Raw genomic sequence first — 21,803 nt, 5'->3', positions numbered from 1 at the left:
TCATCCATCAGTCCTCGCCGAGTACCATGGTGTGTAAATCCTTTTTTTCTGCCACATCAGCTGCGCTCCATCGCCACTGTAGTACGCTGTAAATGTCTCTCAGCTGCTCTGCAAGCTCACATCTTCACTGAAAACCGACTTCTCCAAAAAGTAAACTGCTTACACCGCCCTCCACTTTTCATCTCTCGAGCCTGACTATATGTTGGGGGTTTGCGTGTGAGTATTTATCACGCAGTTGTCTTGCTTTTCAGAAGGCTGATAGAGTTTTTTGGCTCTGCCGGTTGTAACCTCCGACCGTATGCTTAGTTATCGGCTCTCCAAGCGTCTTTCTCTGGCTAGTCCAAATCATTTCTACCCGGCTTGTCGGGACAGCAGACGAGTCGTGAAGGCTCTGCAGTCACGTGATCGAGACAGGACTTTTTTTTTCCCGGAGTGTGTATGTGAGCGTCTCTCTGTGCGTGTAGTTAGAGGGGTGTCCCTCCTCCGCATTTTTTGCTGCTTGCCATGCTTTAGACGCCGGAGCGCAAGGAGAGAGGCGAGAGTGAGAGAGGTAACACCGGTCTCTCTCGCCGCGCTACCTGTCTTCGGTCTTACCACGGGTCCCCGTCGGTTCTTCTTTGCCTTTTTGAGCCCTTCCTGCCGTGGGCTTGCTCCTGTTGATAAAAAGAGAGAGAAAACACTGTGGTCATTTCTGTAAGGGTTTCATGCGGTTCTGGTCTGCCAGGAGGAGAGCAGCAGTTCTGTTTTACATTGGGTTTTATCCTGTATTTTCTTTTCTCTGGGTGCTCCATTTGGACACTATAGGACACCCGAGCAGAGCTTGGATGAGCCACCTCGCTGAAATCCCGAGATGGAGTTGCTGCTGATCTGCCTTCCCCTGTGGATATTGCAGTGCAATTCGGCCAAAGCGGACTCCATCATACATATTGGTAAGAGTCCAATAAAATAACATGCCGGGTGGGTTAGGCAGGTGTAAAGGCGATGCGTGCGGTAAAAACGCTCAACCAGCTTATACTGCGTTGATCACAGGATGTTGGTGAGAGGGCGGGATAAATGGTGTATTCAGCTTGCATCCTGCGTTTAAGCAACACTTTGACTCTCTAGCCAATTGAAAAGTTAGTGTTTTGTAAATGTCCATGCCTTTGACCTTTACTTCCCGAGCTAGTTTGCTGACCTTTATTTATTTATGAGTCTATTTTTTGCAGACATTTCTTTCACTTTTTGACAGCAGATCACTGAATTCCCGTTGTCTTCCGATAGAAACCTCAGCACTATCGGCCTCTAAATTGCAATTCTGTATTCAAAATATAATTCTAGTGACCATGAAGGCCTGTCCCAGTGAAGCTTTGACTAAATTAAAGTCTAATATCCAAATGGCCGAGGATTCTTTAGACCAAGCTACCTCTTGTCTGTACCCGACAAGCCTCAACTTTCACAGGGACGTGACTGCAATGTCAATAGCAAGACAGAGGAAATGTCAGTGGAGTTTCGTTTTAGGGATGCAAAACGCATAGAGCCTCTTTGTATTCAAACTTAAGACCAGATCTGCCTTTTCCAGAGATGGGTGATGCTAAAACTCCTCATGACATTCAACAGATTCTGGTGTTTGTCCTTAAACATCGCATTCCATTTTATTTTATGGTTTCATATGCTGTCCCCATGCACATACAGTGAAAGGCCAATTGCCCTGGTTTGTGTCCCCTTGTTCACTGTCACGTAGCCGCTCATAAAGACTGGCCTTGTCTCAAATAAAAATGTCAGTGTCATTGTTAGCCGCCGCCGCCGCTGCTGCTGCTGCTGTTCACAGTTTACTGCAACACTCTGGCAAGCAGCAGGTGCTCCGTCGCTTAATACTGCGATGGGACTCCATCCAGGTATTGGCTGATGCCACGCATAACGTTTTGGTACCCCAGTTATACCCTTCGTTTCCTGGAACCCTGTCCCTTGATATATACACGTCTCTCAATAGCGGCTGATGTCATTTTTTGATAAACAGAGGAGGCAAGAGGGAGGGGGCGAGAGAGCTCGGCTTCAGCTTGTTTCCCACACAAGGCCTACAATGCTTCTGGGTTAGAGTGTCATTGGTCTAGTGCACGTGACAAACATTTACTAAGTTTGCCTCCAACGTGCACCAGGAAATACATGCATTGTTCTCCTGATGGCCGTGCCGCTCTCCATGGTGCTGAAATCCTTTCCGGGTGTCTGGAGACGTACATGTTGCACAGCTTCGTTGCAAACAAAGTGCAAAATACAGTGAAATCACACCTCACTCCCTCGAGGATTTCTTTGCTCTCCAACTTCTGATTATTTTATTCAACAGGTGCCATATTCGAGGAAAACGCTGTGAGAGATGACGAGATTTTTCAACTTGCCATCTCAGATCTGAGCCTGAATGACGACATTCTGCAGAGCGAGAAAATCACCCACTCTGTGAAACTTATTGAGCCTAACAACCCCTTTCAGGCTGTGCAGGAAGGTAAGCGTGATTACCCCTGGATCTTTTTTGCATTTTTTTATTACTTTTGACCGCCAAGAAGGCGGGTCTCTTTCGCTCAATCGCTTCTGTTTACGATCAGGTAAACAGAAGGGTAAAAGCCTTGAGTGCCTTCATCATTTGGGCCCCGAGCTGGTGTTTTTCATTCATATGTTGATCAGTCATTGCCATGGCTATCAGAGCAGATAGTGATAATATTCCTTGTGTCTCTTTGAGTGTGTGAGAGAAGGAAATGGCTGTGTGCGTGTGTTTGTGCGCGCCTGGTATTATACACATCCTGCCTTCCTCATGGGGACCAGATGCTGGTCCCAACCATGTAAATCTTCAAATATTCATGTGACAACTTGGTTTAAGGTGAGGGGAAGGTTTAGGTTTGGGCAAATAATGGCTATTGTTAAGGTTGGACTCCTTCCAGGAAATGAATATAAGGGAATATAAGTCAGCATCAAACCCCCACTGGGATAAACATAAACATGTGCGTGCGTGTTATTGTACCTGCTACATAGTGAGGACCAGTTTTAAAGCAACAGAGTGAGAACATTTTAGCCAGTCTTCACGACTTCTTCAGGGCTTTTTGAGAGTTAAGATGGTTTTAGGGTTCAGGTAATTGTTGGGGCCTGGCATTTAGCTGTGATGGTTAAGCTTAGGTTAGGGTGAGGGGCTAGGGAAAGCATTATGTCAGTGAGTGTTCTCACAAAGATAGAAGGCCATGTGTGCACGTGCGCGTGCGTGAGATTCACCATCTGCAAAGCGCCATATGACTGTACCAAATCAAGGTGCCTTCTATGGTTGAAAAGCTAGGTGGAAGCATTGAGTTAGAGCACAGCAGCTAAGGATAATATATTATATGAAATAAAAATCATTTGAGGATGATCAAGTACTATCACCAATACTCTACTTATGCAATCTCAGGAAAGAGAAATATTTCTGTCTTTTGAAGGATGAGTGCTGCAGTGTTCTTCACACACATTTGTCAGCTTTCAGCTTTTTCCTTGAAATGCTTTGCCTGCCTCACCTGGATTTCCCATTGAATGCCCAGAATGTACCTTCACAAAACAAACAAAAAAATAGCAATGAAAGTATTTTAATCCATGTTATCATTCTTAGTAATTGAAATGTGGAACCACACACTGTTGGCTGCAAAAGTGATTAAAATTCTTCAGTGAAAACAAATCATTAAGGCTTTAATAGGTTCCTAGGGACCTTCAAAGGATGCTTATGTCCCCTGCACTTAGTTACCAGCCTGTACTTTTGTCCCCAGTTTCACAAAGGCCTTGATGACTCATTGCTATTCATAGTGCCCCTGACAGGCACAGAAAGATCATCATATGTCCTGCTTTCTGCTAAAATTATCTGGTGTCATTTAGCTGTGGTCTTTATCAATGTCACAGATATCTAGTTCCTGTTTCACGTTGCTTTTGTAAACTTACATCCTGGTGATGCTTACCTAAAGCAGACTGCTATTTGGGGTCTTTAAATAACCACAGTGTGTACAGAAAAGATAATCCAGCTTACCATTGCAGAGATAAGATGTTAAAAAAAGTATCACACACTTGTGACTTTGCTCATTTATCAGTCGCTGCCCCCTGAGATGCAAATGTAGAAAAATTAGACTTTCATTTGGTTTTGTGCAGTACTCTAATTAGTTCAGTACCATAGTCAGAGACGAAGTGATTAAAACCTATCCACTTTAGATACACACTAAACTAATACTGGTTGTGATTAATTAGTTTCCTTTGGATAATCTCCTATACAGTACACATTCAATAACAGTTTCATGTCTCTACACAAACCTAATGACATAGTGTACAGATGTTGTTGATGCTGTTAAAAATATCAATAAAGATGTGACTAGATTAGTCACTGTAGAGCTTGTTATACCTTAATGAAATGTTTCAGAACCTATTTCTGTTGTTAGACTTGACCAGATGTCATGTTACATGTTTAATCATTGTTTACATTTAAGCTCCTGATATAAATATTCACAGATCTGGGTGATTAGGGAGCCTTCGGTTTCTGGAATGAGTGAGGGATAATGTGCAGTCGATGGCGTGAGGATCAATGTGTGGCTTCAGATTCTTGCAGCAGATGCAAGGTGGGGTGGTGACTATGGAGCGACAACTTGAACAAGTTGACCTTTTGCTTAGCTGTTTTGTTCACTGCCATCCCACTGTGAACGGCAGTCAGGACCTTGCCATTGCCATTGCAAGGACCTCCCTCTTTGCAAGGAGGACAGGGGAGGAGAAGATGGACATGACTGGGGGGAGGGGTAACAAGCAATAGGCAGGAGTACCAGCACTGTGGAGATACAAAGGAAAAAAGGGAGATCAAGATCTGAATAAGCCTGAGTAGACAAAGGAGCAGGAGGAGCATTAAGACAAGAGTGAGCTGATGAAGAAAATTTGCCATTGCAATGAGAAGAGTAGGTGCTGCGTCATGTTTGTCCTTTTTTGGCTTCCTTTGTCCTTGCACTTATATTAACAAGGGTGTCACACAGACACTGTGCACATACAGTAAAAACACTCAGCTCTTCAGACCTCCCACGCTCTTATCATTTAAAGATGACAGCTCAAGGCAGACTGTATATACTGTACCACCTGACCACACAACTGGCAGATGTCGTCCTATTTACAGCATAGGCTGGGGGGAGACTGGGGTGAATGAACAGGATGATTTCAACACCAGGAGCAAAAGCTCAGAAGTGTAGCTGTCTCATGCCTGATGGTGGCTGTCATACGAATTATAGATTTTAGATGCCATCAGTTTGTGATGCAATCACAGGAAATAAAAATAAAACAAACAGCCCCACCTCAAATCTATTTTACATTTTCCCTTCAGTTCTTGTACATTAAAGTGATCAAGATAAGGCAGTGGACAGAATTATCTTTGTTTTTAAATGATGCATATTCTTTGGAAGGAAAGATTTGGATGACTCCCAAAATATGGTTATGTACAATTTAACGGCATGCACTGCCATCATTTTCATCATTAATGCCCTTTGTATCTAATAAATATCCAGTGACAGTCTGGGTCTCAAAAGGACATGAACATCAGTAAAGTCAGTAAAAACTTTGGAAAGTTCAGAGCCTGATACAGTGAAAATTAACATGAACATATAATCTTGAATGTCACACGGATACAATATTTCTTATGAATGACCTGAATCTGACTATGGCAACTGTTAAAAGGAGATTTTAATTGGTTTCTCACATGTCTTGGGATTTGTACCTCAAATCTTTATCCCACTATGAAGCAGAAGCTTGCCCTTTAGGGCAGACAAGTCTACTTAACCAAGCTTCTATAATCTTTTCTGTCTTGCTTTTTTTTTTAGAGAAAGTTGTTGTGTAATTATGTAAATCTGAACTTATGCACCATATTTCAATAAAGGTTTATCCTGTAAAATGAGCTTTTTGCTGTAGTTGCTCAAAGAACATGAGCACAACATCTTCAAGTTATTCGATCTCTTAGAGCAGGTGAGAGGAAAGGATTGTGATGGGATGGGCTTGGCCCATATAAAGTCTGTGCTGCATCTGGGGCTTTCCTACCATCACAGCATTTGAGAATAGACCAAATAATTTAAATACCTCATAAAAAGCCCTGTGAGGCTGTAGGCGGTGCACTGTCAGAATACTAACATGTTTACAATGATACTGCTGACACACTGTTAATCATATGCAATATAATGTTTACCATGTTCACTATCTTTGTTTAACATGTTAGCATGCTAAAAGCTGTTAAACAGCACACTAATCACAAGGTACAGCAGACAATGGTGGGAATTATATATTAGCAGGTATCTGCTCATAAACAAAACTACTGGACAAATTTGGAACTTTGAGCTGATGATGGCACTAAATGGAAGGTCAGCAGATTACCAAAGTCATTGGAATGTATCCTCTAAGGACCTTGTATATATTTAGTTGCAATCCACTCAGCAATTTTCAAGATGTTTTACACAAAACCTGTGATATCAGACTGCTGGTGGAGCTGGATGAAAAACTGGGATTGGCCAAAGTCATCAGGATTCATTTTCTGGGGATCATGAATGCCTGTACCAAATTTTATGTCAATCCATCAAATAGTTTTTGAGATATTTAATTCTGGACCAAAGTGGCAGATGGAGCAGCATTAGCAAGCAGGACTACAAGTAGGACAATGATTCAGTGTCCTTTTTTATGAGGTGTTTACATTATTTTGTCAAAACCCTGCAGGTTCCCATTGCATTTTTAAAGAATGGATTTAGAACAAAGCAGGTAGAAAACATCTGGCCACAGCTAGTGGAAGTAATTTTCTACTCCTTTAATGTGCAGTAATTTGTCGAGGCTTCTGTCCCACTGAGTCCTTTTCACAGACCACACCACTAGCGACAGTCCATTTTCATCAAACCCCTGCCAAGGTAACATCAAGAAGGATTTATTTCTTTACCTTCTCTGTCTCTGTAAGCCAAAAGACATTGAGGAACTTGCAGTGCAATTCTTTTATTCTTTTTCTTTATTCTTTTTTTCCTTTGTCAATCTATAATGACAAAAGTTAAGAAAAGGTATCTTTGAAAGTGTTGCCATAGGTAATGTAACATTTGATAGTCTGCTTATGACAACTCATTACTTGATGTGCTCTAAATGTGATGAAATGCTGCCCTTTTACTATTATTGTCCCGTGAATTTAATAATACTGCATAAATCTTGGTAATGGATTTGTTTGTGTTCTTATGTCTTTTTACCGTTCCTACACAGAGGGGGTTGATCGGGCCATTTTACCGGCTCCTGTTAATTACTCATTGGTTATTTTAATCCATCATAAGCTCCTCAATGGGCTGTATAAAGGCCTCCTGGTACCTTAATCAGCTAAGTGATGTTGCGGCAGATGTATACTTTTCACCATTTAATCCCTTCACATTGCGAGGCCCACCTCTCATCAGGTTTAACCTTTAGTTGGTAGGATGAGTTTGCACACTAGTGCACAAAAGCTACAGAAATGGTCAAGTTCATGAAAAAGAAAAGGTTTCATTCCTATTTCATCACGTAATTGAAAGGCAGAATATTAATTTCAGCCCTCCACAAATGTAGCTCAGCTAATCTGTAAAATAAAAGTATACAGTATTGTTCGAAAGGTTAAGGCACTAAAAGTAAAGTGAGATACTGACACATAGTTTTTCAAGGTACTGGGCAGGTAGCTTAATGCGAGCATCTAGGTGAACCTGCCACACTTCATCTGTGGATTTAGGCATCTCGGCGTCTTCTGTGTTCTCATGCAATCCCAGACTGACTCCGAGATGTTGAGATCATAGCTCTGTGGGGGCCACGCCATCTGTTGCAGGATTCCATGTTTATCTTGTGTCTGAAGATAGCTCATTATGACTCTGGTTGTATTTGCAGGTTGTTGTCATGCTGCAAAATGAATTTAGAATTAATCAGTTGCCTGTTTGATGGTATTGCTTGATGCATAATAATCTAAACATCTAAAGTGTCTATGACATTTGCACAGTACTGTTTATGTACAGTACTGCACCTTATATAACCATATATTTGTGGTAACATTAAAAATACCAAGCCTAAACAAACAGACAACTGCAGACTCGCCTTGTTTTCCGCCACCAGTAGTTCATTTGAGTTCAACATTGTGTCACTAACTGCAGCGACTGCTGAAACAATTCACAGCAGTTTGACTGAGAAATATTGTGTTGACTTGGATCTTTGATTTACACCCCAAATATTGCTGTTGGAACATTATGTGTAGCGGTGACTGTTCTGTGGTTGTTGTTTTGTGATTAAATATATCTTTGTTTTTCTTTGATCACTGTACTTTTAACCAAGGAAGCCACTATACTAGTTGTCTCTAATGTGTTGTTAAGGCAACATTCCACACTGTTGGATTAAGGTAGTGACATGATACCTGTTGTCTACTTTACTCTTTACTTTTACTCTTGAGGACTCTGTGTATATTTACTAGTTAAATATTTGTGTTGTGCTCCTTGTTAATATAGTGAATGTTTGTACACTATCTTTAGTATAACTGTTGTTTATGGAATCTCATCATTTTCTAATTTGTAATTACATTTCATTTGTTGTTTTCTTCACAGTCAAAAGCTCAAAGGCAGTCCGCTGTCTTCAGCTTTAATTGGAAGAGTGTTTAGCTTGCTGTGCACCTACACACAGGGGGAGAAACTATGCCCTGCATGAACAAAGTATTGTAATAAAATCCACTTTTATATAATTAAAAATGTTAAAAAGCATCCAGTTTTATATCAGTTACAAAAAAGACAAGTGAGGCATGTTAGCATTTGTCCTGTAAATTGTCAAATCAGACATAAAGCTAATAACACTATGTGCATGCATTGGATAGGGTGATTGAATGCTGAAACACAAGTTTACTCACGCACACTTGAAATGGTTGCTCTTTCACTTGATTACCTGACAAGCTGCATCTTATATTTGTGTCTGGTTTGAGCTCCTGAGAGTGAGAGATGCCCACAGCGATGCTGGGCTTGAGCAGACTTGTACAAAAGTAAAGACTGTTTATGCATTTGTGGTGAAACCATGCAGTGAAGAATGTGTGATTAACAGAATATCAGAGGGTTTAGTTGTACTGACTATTATTAATGTTGAGGCAAGTGCCCTGCTTTGTGTGTTATGGAAATTACACAGTACAGAATGTTAAGTGCTGTGGTTGTTTGGTTCTTTGGCTTGTGCTGTACACAACCACTGTGCTCAATCTTTCCTCTGTCTAATTTCTTACAACTCCTTTCATCTTTCAAAGGCAAAATACAACTTCTTTTGTTACACAGATGATTTTCAGTCACACTACAATTGTTATGTAACTGACCATACAGTATGTAGAGTGGAGGCCCTATGGGACCTTTAGTCCACTGTGGGCTGTCAGACACTAAATATTCCTTCAGTTTTTCTTTAGAATAGCCAGAGTCAGCAATGTCTGGCAACTGCTGAGCAGCGCCTGCTACAAATGGAGCAGAAAGAGCAACATACAGAAGGGGAGGGACAGAGAGAGGTCAAGGCTATTAAATGCTGGATCTGCTTAGTAGGCCAACAGGTTTAGTCTTCTGTGCTGTGCAGGAACAGCCGGCCAATATTCCTCTTGTGCAACGTCACGTAGTCTCGACACCTGCACCAGAGGTCTATTTTTTGGCAGTCCTCAGACGGCTCTTGCAAGGAGCATGGAGACATTTCTAAGTATCTAATTATTAAAAAAATGATTTTGGCTTTGGAGTCAGAAGACTTCGTCTGCTGATTAATTTCAAGAAAAATATCAATTCACTTAAATGCCATGTCTGATCTGTATTCAGAAGAATCATTGGCAGTGTGCTAAATGTCACCATGAGTGGGGATTTTAGTAGTGTTTTAATTTAAGTAAACAAGGCCAGCCTTATTATGAGACTTGGAAAGAAGTTTTCACAGTCTCACAACTAATTCAATAAATAGAGAGAGAGTGAGTGTTTTAGACTGACTGATCTGGGTGGTATGATGGTTGTCCATCTTTGAACGACAAGTGCAGGAATTTCAAGCACGGATGCATTTTAAATGAGCAAAGTACAAAAAATTCTTGAATGATCTTTCAATCTTTGTTCCTCCCATAATGCAATATGCATACAGAAATCCTAAATTTAGCAGTTAGCAATTTAGAAAATATTATTTGAAAATATTATTTAACACTGTCAGACAATGACATAAAACTGGCAAGCAACCAAATTTATCCTGGTTTTGTCATCATTGTTTGAAAAACATTTAGCACCTATATTGATTTTCAATGCAGCATCAGTTTGTGATAAATGGCTAAAAAAGCAAACGATGTATGGCTGTCAGAGCACCTGTTTGTTGTGCATTTGCACAAAAACACAACATATGCTTTCCCCATCACAGGTCTCTCAGCTCCTTGTCTTATTCATGTTCCTGTCTTTTCCGGTGTGACAGATTTGTAATGAGCAATAGAGAACGTGACAGATGTTAGTGTTTTGCCACAACCCCCAACTCTCCCCAACCACAGTGGGGATTGGTCATTAATACTGCTCTACCTGTAAGAGCAAGAGAGACTAAGTGAGACTGAAACACACACACACACACACACACACAGAGGTGGCCCAGAGGAGATGTCCTGTCCAATCAGATTGATGCTGATGAGGCCTTCGGCCTCCGTCCATTGTAATGTATTGCATTCCACATGTTACAACAGTAGCATCATTTCTCTTTATACACTGTTATGCTTCAACCTTGTTGACCTGCCTAAGGTATGCTAAGATGACAAAGCTGGGGAGGGTGGCGGAGGTAGTGGGTGTATGAATGGTAGGAGGGGATTTGTTTGTTTCTGTGCTCTTTGACTAAATGCCTTTATGTGCGTGGTTGTGTGCTGTGATGTGTGTGTGAGGGTCTGAGGCAGTTCCTTAGATGGTTTTTGGATGTTTTTGAAAAGTGGTGCTGTGGGCAGTGATAATAGATTGGGGATGGGAGATTGAACCCCACCCCCCTTTCACTCACTTCTGATGATAACGAGCTCGGGGGGAAGCGTGTATAATTTACTACCCACCACCTGCACCACTGGCAGCAAGAAGACTTCATTGCAGGATAGAAGACAAGGAGCAGAAAATCAGCCCTCAAGTAAATCCTATTAGAGGCTAAACAGGAGTCAGCCAAAGAAATACGACACAAAGGAGGTGAGCAGTGGGGGTGCAATAGGAGTCTCAGTTAGAGTAAAGCAAAGTGAAGTGGTGAGAAAGTATGACGATGAGAGAAAGTGAAGTGATGGAGATGGCAGGGGGAACGATAATGCAGGGAAAAAGGAGCAGGGGCAGTTAAATCTCAGGCTGGATAGAGAGGAAAAGCCATTTCAAACTATGGACTCACTAGCTTCATTGATGAAGAGATGCCAAAATGTATTTGGGAGCCATTGTTTGCACTATTGCCCACAGACACTGGTGCCGAGTGGGACCATCTGTCACAAGAAACCCTCCTCAGTTTTCCTTGTTGAGTCTTTGACTCACAATCTCTCTCTCACTGCCAGGGGTCCTCTACCATGCCCAGGCAATGTGGATTTTATCCAAAGATGAGGTTAAGCCAGAGCTTAAGCTCTCGCTGAGTGAAATCAAAACCCATCTTAAATCTCATGATTGAGACCCTAAAAGAGTGTAAAGGGTGGAACATGCAGGAATCACTACAAACTGGGTCACATATGCATCCTTAATTTAAATATACTTCAATTTGCCTGAGGAATCTCAGACAAACTAAAAGAACCTTTTATTTTATTCTAAAGCTATGATTACTTGCTTTTTGATCTCATAATGATAGTGATTCATTCTTTGACTCACTCATTTCTGTTCTTATTCATCCACTGTTTGCCTTTTAACAGTACTCTGCTCAAATAGCTGTGAACAAGCGGTTAATGTTTTTCATGGGATGTTTAACATGTTATTGTCTGTAAATGGAGAAAGGCATTTCTCTAGCTAATTGGAAGAATGACAAAAATACACCACAGATCAGCCCATCTCACCCACAAGTTGTCTCAGCTGCAAGTGAAGAACTACTGTAAGTCCTAGATAAATAACTGATTAATTATTGTTTCTAAAATGAGATGACTTTTCAGTATTAACTAGGCTATGATTTCTCTTGTTATCTAATCATTGCATGAAGACAAATCATTCTAGGAGCACCCAGGGGATGCACTGTATAGCCCTGATTTCTGTTGTACTAACATGTATTAATCAGTACATGAGCTCTCTGTAGGTTGTATCAAAACAAGTTAGAACCATAAATGTATGTCCTAAAATGTTGTTCCAGTCACCATCAAGTAGGTGTTAATATTTCAGCCAGGATACATGAAGAATTTGACCTGGTGGTGATGCCAGAAAAGTCAGAGACTTACCAAAGTAATTTGGATTCCCCTTTGAGTGCCGTGCATATCTGGCCCAAATTCCATGGCAATCCATTTAAGAGTTGTTGAGGTATTGTGAGGAAAGTTCTTTTATTTTGAAAAGAGACTACAGTACGTATGTGAATTTACACTAGTGAATTCATACTGTACATTAATGCCATAATATTACAGGTTTAGTCCATTTGTGCTAATGTGAATGTTGTGATCATATTTTACTTTGATGCACAGTACATATTGCAGCCGTCTGTCCACTGTGTGTAACCTGTTGTAGCAGCTGTTGTTACTGTCACTGTTAGTTGTGAGCTTTATTTGTTGTTTTCTGAAAGATTGAGCCTTAATGCACAGCACAGGAGAAGAGGCTTTTAGACAGTCACAAAGGCTTCTGACTGGGCCATTGACTGTTTTCACCTGAATGAATGTTTAACAGGTTAAGGGGGATCACGCTGGGCAATGTACTGTACTGTTTGTATCTTCAAAACTTTTCAAACCCAAGGCAATGCGAGTGATTCATGCTTTATTTGAGACAAAGCAGATTTATCATCTCACATTATCATGTCACTCTGAGACATAATTTAGTTTTCCCCAGGCACAACATGTTACAAGAGCATTTTGCAGCTACAGTTTTCCACTGTCAAATTCAATCAGCATCGGTTTACTTTTTTTTTTTTTTTTAACAAAGGAATGAAAATCTCATTAGGACTGTGTAAATAATTACAGTGTTCATGTCATAGTATTTACTGAGTGTGCTCTTAATTATGGGTTTCAGTGTCTTTAAGCTGTCATGTAGGTTTGGTAATTCTGTTGAAATGTCTTCTTTCAAACACCATCACTACTTTTTAACCATTTCATTGTCTCCCCCAGCGCTATATTTAGTCTGAAATCGATCACGTACATGCTTAGAACTGGCCCTGCTGCAAATAACAGACACCTTAAATAACCTGTAATATACAAAATACTGTATGTCAAAAAAACTAAAATAACAATATGCTGGATATCATGCAGAGCAAACTGTAGTGGATCAGTCATCAGATGTGGGCAATATCCTGTGAATGCCTTATTGGGTTTTGTCTTCTAGATAACTACATACATTTACTGTATGGGCTCAGCATGCGAGGGCAAATGGCTTTAAATATTATAAGCACATGCCTAGACACCCACATAAGGGAGTTACATAATGCATTTTCTCATTCATTATACAAATACCATGTATATACTGGGGCCTTCACTATGTCTCAGTTTTCTGTATGATTCTTGATAAAGAACAATATGCCAAGCATCATGGCTCAAGATTACTTCTGTATGATTCTTGATAAAGAACAATAGGCCAAGCATCACGGCTCAAGATGACTTTTTGTTAAAGGAAAGAAGAAAAAAATCTTGCAGGTTTAGTCTCTAATGCCACAAGAAGGGGGATTTAAATTCATTTATCTAAGCCACATAAAAATGAGCCTCAGATTGGATCATATCTGTGGTTCAAGTAGGAGATTTCTTCCACTGCAAATATTTGGATGTAGTCAGTTTACAGACAGATAAGGGAATGGAGCACAAGAACATTTTCACACAGGAAAAAGCTATACCCTCCCACTGACTTCCGAACGATGATGTTGTTGGCCCTTAGGTATGGTGCACTTAGAACACGGTGATTAAGACTATCCAGTGAGAAACTGGACAAAGGTACCCACACATAGTCACACATACAGCAAAGCAAATGACCAAACCACCCCTGGGCAAAAGTAAGATTGGCTCTAGTGATTTTCAGCCACTTAGAGCCTTAGTTTTCAGTGCCTTCACCACTGGCACAACAGAAAACACTGTGTCCTGAGAAACAGCTGAAAAAAAATAGAATGAAATGCTTGAAAGAGCCATATTTTTATAGAGTCACTCACAGGGAACACAAGAAAAACTTTCTGTATGTAGAGGCTTATCTCTGTAAAAGAACATTATCACAATCAGAACAGATTTCTCAAAGGCACCGTGAAAATATACAAAAGAGATAAGTAGGAGGAGAAGAGAAGCAGATTGCCTCGAGGAGAGAAGGAGAAGAAGTGCAGTGGAGGAGGTGGCAGTGTTTCAGATCATCGCTCTATCTTTCCCTTCTTTTCCGGACAGCGGGAAGACGTCTATCAAGACAGTGTCATCATCTCCGGCACTACCAGCTTCCTTCTCGCGACGCCCTGGCAAACCAGGAACAGAGGCCAGAAAAATGAGGAATCTCCCCATTGAATAGTTGTCCCTCGCTGACTCACCACATGCCCACTCGCTGCCATAACAAAGCCTCCCTTCAACAGCACAAAAATGGAAACTCTGGACACAGCCACATTCATTCCAGCACAACCATGCTTGTGCTTTTGTCAGAGGCTTGTGTGTGGTTGATGGGAGCTCTCTGTATATGTTTACAGGATGTGGGTGTGAATGTACAACAAACCAGCTTGTTTGTTATTCCCGCGTCAGCATGTTAATGAACCGCCATTCAAGATTCACACTCAAGTCAACTTACAGTACATGCTGTATGGTCACGATGGACTGTACTTGTTGAGCCTTGTATCTTATTTCAGATTGGACTGATATAGCAACAGCTCCCTACATGAGAAAACAATTTTTCCCTATCCACCTGTTGGTGAGGGGAAAAGGGCCCCAGAGACATAGGAATAGAAATGCATTTGCTGGCAGGATAAAACTCAAGACACATGCAGGGACACGACAGAGGTGTTATCATTTAAAACATCTGGTATAAGAGCAATGACTTTCTTGATAACTCAGTCACCACATGATAAAATCAGTCTCAATGTTATTTGTAAAGGCCTTTTTTTATGTTGATTCCAACTCAAGGAGAAAATCACATATTCTTTGTTAGGAACAATTCCATTCCTTTAAATTAGTCACTCTTTTTTTCACAGTAGCTTGATACAATATTTCTCTATGTAGTGTATAAAACACAGATGGTATCAGAGATCACCAGCAAGAATCTCTCTGCTTTGTTCTGTATGATTAAAAAAGAAAAAGAAAAAGAAGTGAGCAATAATGACCACACTTGGTTCCCTTCTGAGCCCAGAGGAGAGAAAATACTTCAGACTGAAAGTTAAGCTCTGATGAATGGTATTGAAATCATTCCATAGCGTGTTTATGTGCAGTCTTTCCATTTCAGTATTTGAAGAACTAGCTTCTGCTGTTTTTATTATTTGTTCATTTGAGGAATTGGTGTGAAATATCTCTCTTGAGACCACACATCTGTTTGAGCTTTCTGGTTAGTTAAGTGGGATTAAGTACTTTGTTTTTATTGGTAGTAGACTTTTCTGAAAGTTTCTATGAACAATATTAATGGATTTAACCAGGATCAGAGTCGGTCTTAACCCTAGACCTCCCTCTGAACCCACTTACCAAATTCAACACACTTATTTTCCATGTTTAATAGTTCTTAGGACAGATTGTGATCATTTATTGTTTGGGTCTGTTTGCATTAATTTTAGAGATTGAGACAAGCTGCTCCCTGGTTTAAAAACACTTAGAAAGGCTTTTACTGTGCTAATTTTAGAGATTGAGACAAGCTGCTCACTGGTTTAAAAACACTTGGAAAGGCTTTTACTGTGTACCTCCACCAAGGAGGTTATGTTTTTGATTCTGTGTTGGTTAGCAAGATTACAGAGAAACAGCTGGATGGTTCATCTGCATACTTGGTACAGACGTTGGTGGGGACCAACTCTAGAATGGATTAGATTTTGGCCTGAAACAATATATGAAAAATATGAAAGAAATAATGAAAAAGTCACCAAAAAGCATTCCCATCTTTAACATGAGGCTAAACAAACAAACAAACAAAAAAATTAATGTAATTTTGGGTTTGAATTTGGCACACATATGTAGGATGGCAATGTCTATCACCAGACCAAATTTCATCTGGAAGTTAACATTGAATACCTCATTTAGTGCATATTTTCTGCCATATCATGGTCTATAATGAAATTAGAACCCTGAAATGTTCAGGTAAGATACAAAGTATGGCTCCTTATCATACCCTAAAAGATGATCCGGATCTGATCTGGGACACATTTTGTGTTGATCTGGATCTCATTTTTCACAAGGGACCCATCTGCATGAGGGAATGTTGTGCTTTGGCGGAGGTACGTACGCTCTCTGGGTGAGTGAGTGCTTTTGTTTGTTTGTTTTTTTTTGAGTTGAAAATCCCAGCCTGGCATCAAGTCCAATTGTTAAGGGGCTCATGGCAGCTTTTGTCATGAGCCAGATCAGGATTGCTCCACTGTTTGTGTTCATTAATGTGTTTGCAAATATGAGTGCATGTGTCTGCTGTTGATGTGTGGATGTAGAAGCTCAGTGACATCCCCCTCAGTGGGGAACAGGCTCAAGGTTTTTAGGATTTTGCCTTAAACATTGTAAATCTCTGATGACGTGTTCCTCTATTGGAGCGCAAGGTCTCAATGGGAAAGGGTCTTGGAATGTGTCATCAATAATCTCTGTGGTTGGAGCGCAAGGTCTCAATGGGAAAGGCTCTTGGAATGTGTCATCAATAATCTCCTGTAATGCCTTCAGTCCTCAGTTTTCACTGCTGTCTTTTCCATTTTAGCTTTTGCTATCTCTTTAAACTCACCTAAACCATAGCTGCGTCTACTCTTTCTATTCCAACATGAACTATTTCACTTTTTTGTTGCTTCTTAATGTCACTCTTTTCCACTATTACTGTATTTGCAATATGAATAGAGTTGATCCTTTTGCTTTGCTGCTGAGGAGGAAAGGCTTTAAAAACTGTAGCTGCTGCTCTCAGCAGAAATAGATTACACCTGGCACTGGAACTGGTGAGGATCAATGTTGGATTTGAACTAGGGAGGACAAAACTATAGTACCAGTGATCTGTGTCTGTCCTTTGATGCTTTCTGACCCTGAATCAGCTAGGCAGCATTGATCATTGATTAGGGTTTTATTAGTACTTACCCATGAACATTGATTTTAAGAGGGCTGTATATTACATTGAAAATAAATAAAGCTCAATAAATAATGTGCAATGTTTGCCTTTATATTGGCAATAATATTCAGATGCTTCTATTATATATTATGGTGCTTTGTCTTTCAGTTTTGGAGCACATTAATTCCCATTAGGGCTGAGGCATAATTTATTTTTATCATTAATTAAGTTTTTGGGGAATCATACAATGATAAGATCCTATCCTCTTTTAAATCCACACATTTCTGTTGTCCAAATTAATGATTCATAGTCAGCTGTCCTCATTATCTCTACCCTTACTTTAGCTGCTTTATTGATTTTTTTTGCTAACAGCAATTTGAAGCAATGGACAAACTTAAAAATCCTTGTGCTGATCAGCACTTCCACACTAATAAGGTTGGTGGCATTTTGTTAAAGAAATTGGGACACAACCTTGTCTGAAAAGTGGCTCCGGCCCCCCCCCCCCCCCCGTTCAGGGACTAAGCGGTAGAAAATGAGTGAATGAGTATTACACTTCATATTATGCCTCAGCTGTATCAAAGGTAAACAGTACATTTTTAAAACCATCTTTCTAGAATATAATGGCTGTTTGCTTATCTTTGTTTAGCCTTATTTTGGTAAAAAGAAAAACTCACATTGATGCACAGTGAAGAAATATGGCAGCTCAGAGTTTCCAGTTGTCACATTCAGTCGATGAAGATTCAGCCTCTTTGGTATTTACCCCACATGCTTCATCTGAAATAATACAATGAAATCTGATGAGTGTAACCTTTCCACCACACATGGAAACTGTGCCAGAAAAGGAAGGATGACTTTTCTCTTCATCAACGGGAAAGTGGATTAGTTGCCTGGCAGCATCTACTGCCTTTCAGTGTACAGGACAAAGTTAGGAAAAGCAGCCTACTGAGGCTCCATCTTATTTGTACTTCTCTGTCTACATTGCTGAACACTGCTGACCCTGCCAGGAACACAGAGGGATGGTGCTTCACTTTTCTTGTTGATGATTTGTTTGTGTTTATTTCGCATTTTCTTTCCTTTGCTCGTGTTAAGTCTCAAGAGACAATCTCATTATAGTTCAGATGTTTAGATGCAGGTCCATTTGTTTACTCATTACTTTTTTACTTCTTTTTCCATTTTTGGTGTCAAGCCTTGTGCTCCGTTTCTGCATTTTCGCTCATCATGTACTGTACATTTATACTCAGATGGATGAGTTCTGGAGTCAGTTTCCTTGAGGGTTGTGGATAATGCTAAAGACTGTCAGAGGTCTTTCCTGGATGCCAGCTCTGTTAGGTCACAAACTGAGTTGATGCTAATTAATTTCACATTGTTTTACTCTGTGCACAGACTGCCTCTGATTCATGGGATGCTGCCAGTTTTCATTCTGTCTGTTGCAGATATAAACCCCGTGTAAACATAAAAACCTTCTCTGCTCACAAGGGAGAGCAGGGCACTGGTGTTGTTCAAGAAGCTTTTTTGATGTGATTAGGCCTTCATTAAATGATATATACACCCAGAATTAAGCAGTTTATATCCAACAAATTTGTTCACTTTAGCAGCTTCTGTATATGCTGAGCGTACAGACAAGAACACATAGTGTATTTGTGCAATGACTTACAGGCTTACACACTTTTAAAGCGCTGCACACATTGTAAAGGATTTTTATAAAAGAGTTTTACAGTGTTTCACCTCTGACTTGGTCCCTTTCATGTAATCGTTATTGTGTTGTTTGGAGCCCAGCTAATATTGGTCCAGGGTTATAAACCTCATTGTAACATTCATGAGGGCTCAACCTTGCTGTGTGTGTTCCAGTTTGCAGCCCTGTAGCTGACTTGGAAGTATACAGTACTGTTTAATCACTAAGAATAGAAAATTTAACACTTTGTGGCAATTTCTAAAAGATTATGGGTCTGAGATCATACATGTCACATAGGGGTTAAAAAAGATTGTTTGACTAAATCCAGTCAAAGGCTAACACCGTGTCCTTTGGATGGGAAATGAGTTGTGATTTATGTAGAGATCATGCGGCAATTTGGTATGGACCATTATCCTGCATATGATTATCATTATTCTCTTTTGCCTCTTAATCATGGCAGTCTCACAGGGTATGTTGGCAAGGTGATCACATTTAATCTGGCTATATAAAGACCACTCCACAGAGGTTGTTTTATCACTTAGGAGAGGAGGCTTGCATTATCCAAATGAAAAACAAGCTGGAGAAGAGACTGATTTGTCACAGTCTGATTAGACCTCTTTCTGGCACTCCTCTTTGCTCCTACAGGACTTCTTCAAGGGCACGGTCAGACAGAAGGACCCTGGGATGCATAGCATCGCTGTTTATTTCCACGTTTAAGAGACCGCGCTAAAAATCTTCCACCCACTGAGACTTTTATTTCCTCTATTGTGGCAGGTTCACCATAAATGAACTTCACCTCTGTTATTGCAATATCCAACTTTGCTTTTACTATAAAAACAACACAGCGGTATAGAAGATAGATGAATGAATAAAAACAACACAATGTTTTGTAAGTATTATTTTGTCACCCCAAATAAGGTATTAATTTGGAGATGAGTAATTATTTAAATGCTTGGAGGCAGCAGTGGGAAAGTTATACAATAAATAGCGCAGTGGGTGTTAGGCATCACATGTCAAAACAAGAGGCACAGAACAAATGACAAACAGTGTAAGGAAATATCCATTCTTATTCACTATAGAGCTGTCAACACAGCCATGTTGTTCACTTTGGGTTTCCTAGATGCTGTGTTGTGAAAGAATCAGTTTGTTATGGCACAGACCTTTATGTAAGCTTTATAGAAACATGACTGCAAATATTTCCTTTGTTTTATAATGCATGTGGAGGAATGGAGCAGTGTATGACTCAGTGATCACGTTCATATGTTTGTGTGTGATGAGGGTATAATTGCACATTAAAACAGGACAAATTATCAGGTTGCATAAAACATAATAAGGCTTCTATAGCCTTTTCATCAGGGGCCAGATGCTTATATAATCCACTGAATGTAACATGTTGGAGGAGGTCCTTTATGTCTTCACCCTGAAGCAACTATTAGATCAGACATTTATTACTCCTCGCCCTTCCCCCATATCATCGGTCAACAGGTAGTGGTGGAGTATTAGCTACTGTACTGGTGCCTTTCCACCCAGTCTTCTCCACAAAGTGGCTTTTTAAGGACCAGCATAGTGAGGAAGGAAGCCATTCTTCATTTATAGGCCCTGAGTCACATCAGCATCCCTTAAGCTGACATGTCCTTGAACCAGACACCAAGTTTCTGTAAGTTAAACACTGAAGTCAACTCATGTGTAGAAGACAACTATGTGAAGTTCAGCAACGTTTTTTTGCTAATTAATTTATTGTCGATGCAATTTATTATGTTTCATATCATTGCAAATCCAATACTTGTGGCTTTTTGTCAAGCAAAATGAGAAATGTACAGTTTCATTTTGGGCTAAATGAAATACTGATAAGAATGTTTCATGGTTTTCAGACAACTTGTAGATAAAACAATTTATAATAATATACATATTCATTATTTACATAGTGCAGAGTTGCATTTGACATTTTGACTGTGACCCCCTGTAACCATAGATAGACCTCTGCAGAGAATGGAGAGTGGTGATAATAGCTTCCCCTTAGGGAAAATTGTACTCAGAGGATACAGGTCGATGCTGGGGTGGATGTAGGAGTTTATGAAACTCTTTACGCAGCAGCTCCAGCTGAACTTTTGCCTGAGCAGTGCAGCAATAGGCATGGCAGAGCTGACAAATGAGCAGACCACCGAGGGCTTAAACACGCTGCACTTTGCAACAAGTGTACTACATAAACTGTATGTTGCAGTGATTAGAGCATGTTTAATCACACAGTAGACTCATACTCAAGTCTGACCTGTTTCAAGGCTCATCACCACGTACTTTACCTAGAAACATGTGCACAACAAAAGACAGTGAAGATGATTATGGGAAAATGGTTATGATGATAAATGGGTGATTCATTGTTATGTTGAAACGTGATTAAACTGAGGTTAAAGAATCTTTCTATGCGTCAAAATGAACAATCTAATTATGTAAAATATAGCCATAGGGTCATTTCTCTGCAGAATGAGTACTTTTACATATTTCTGATAATACTGATTTACGTTGTTGTAATGGAACTTTTACTTAACTAAAGCATCATTTCTTCATTTAAACAGCAGTGCTATTTATCACTGCAGAAGAGCAACCTATAGTATGGTGCCTAGAAGCAAAACTAAACAAAACCATAAGTGGAATAAACAGTGGAGACATCGAGGAACATAATTCTCACCATGTTTCAAGCAGTGAGGGAGGGGAGGTCATGCCTTTGTTCCCTGGTGTGATGGGCACTCAGGCAAGATTTAGTATGCAGTGGGCTGGTGTTTGGCAGTGAGCGAGAGCGAGAGGAGGTGACCTGAGGGTCCTTGTGCCAGAAAAGAAAGTTTTACTCA

The 21,803-nt window shown here is 40.2% G+C and overlaps 1 protein-coding gene across 2 annotated transcripts in view; it reads left to right on the top strand.

The window, feature by feature from the left end:
• Positions 1 to 455: 455 nt before the first annotated feature.
• The window catches only part of grid1a (glutamate receptor, ionotropic, delta 1a), a 193,170-nt gene continuing 171,822 nt past the window's right edge, over positions 456 to 21,803 (top strand). For both annotated transcript variants that reach the window (XM_020601755.1, XM_020601745.1), the window contains exons 1-2: positions 456 to 929; positions 2,321 to 2,476. In XM_020601755.1, the coding sequence (XP_020457411.1) occupies positions 851 to 929; positions 2,321 to 2,476 (235 nt within the window). In that variant the 5' untranslated portion in view covers positions 456 to 850. The remainder of the gene's footprint in view (positions 930 to 2,320; positions 2,477 to 21,803) is intronic.

This window comes from Monopterus albus, unplaced genomic scaffold (genome assembly GCF_001952655.1).
Source record: "Monopterus albus unplaced genomic scaffold, M_albus_1.0 scaffold3.1, whole genome shotgun sequence".
Classification (NCBI taxonomy): Eukaryota; Metazoa; Chordata; class Actinopteri; order Synbranchiformes; family Synbranchidae; genus Monopterus; species Monopterus albus.
Note: the sequence above shows the minus strand (reverse complement) of the source record. Positions and strands in the feature narration are given on the sequence as shown.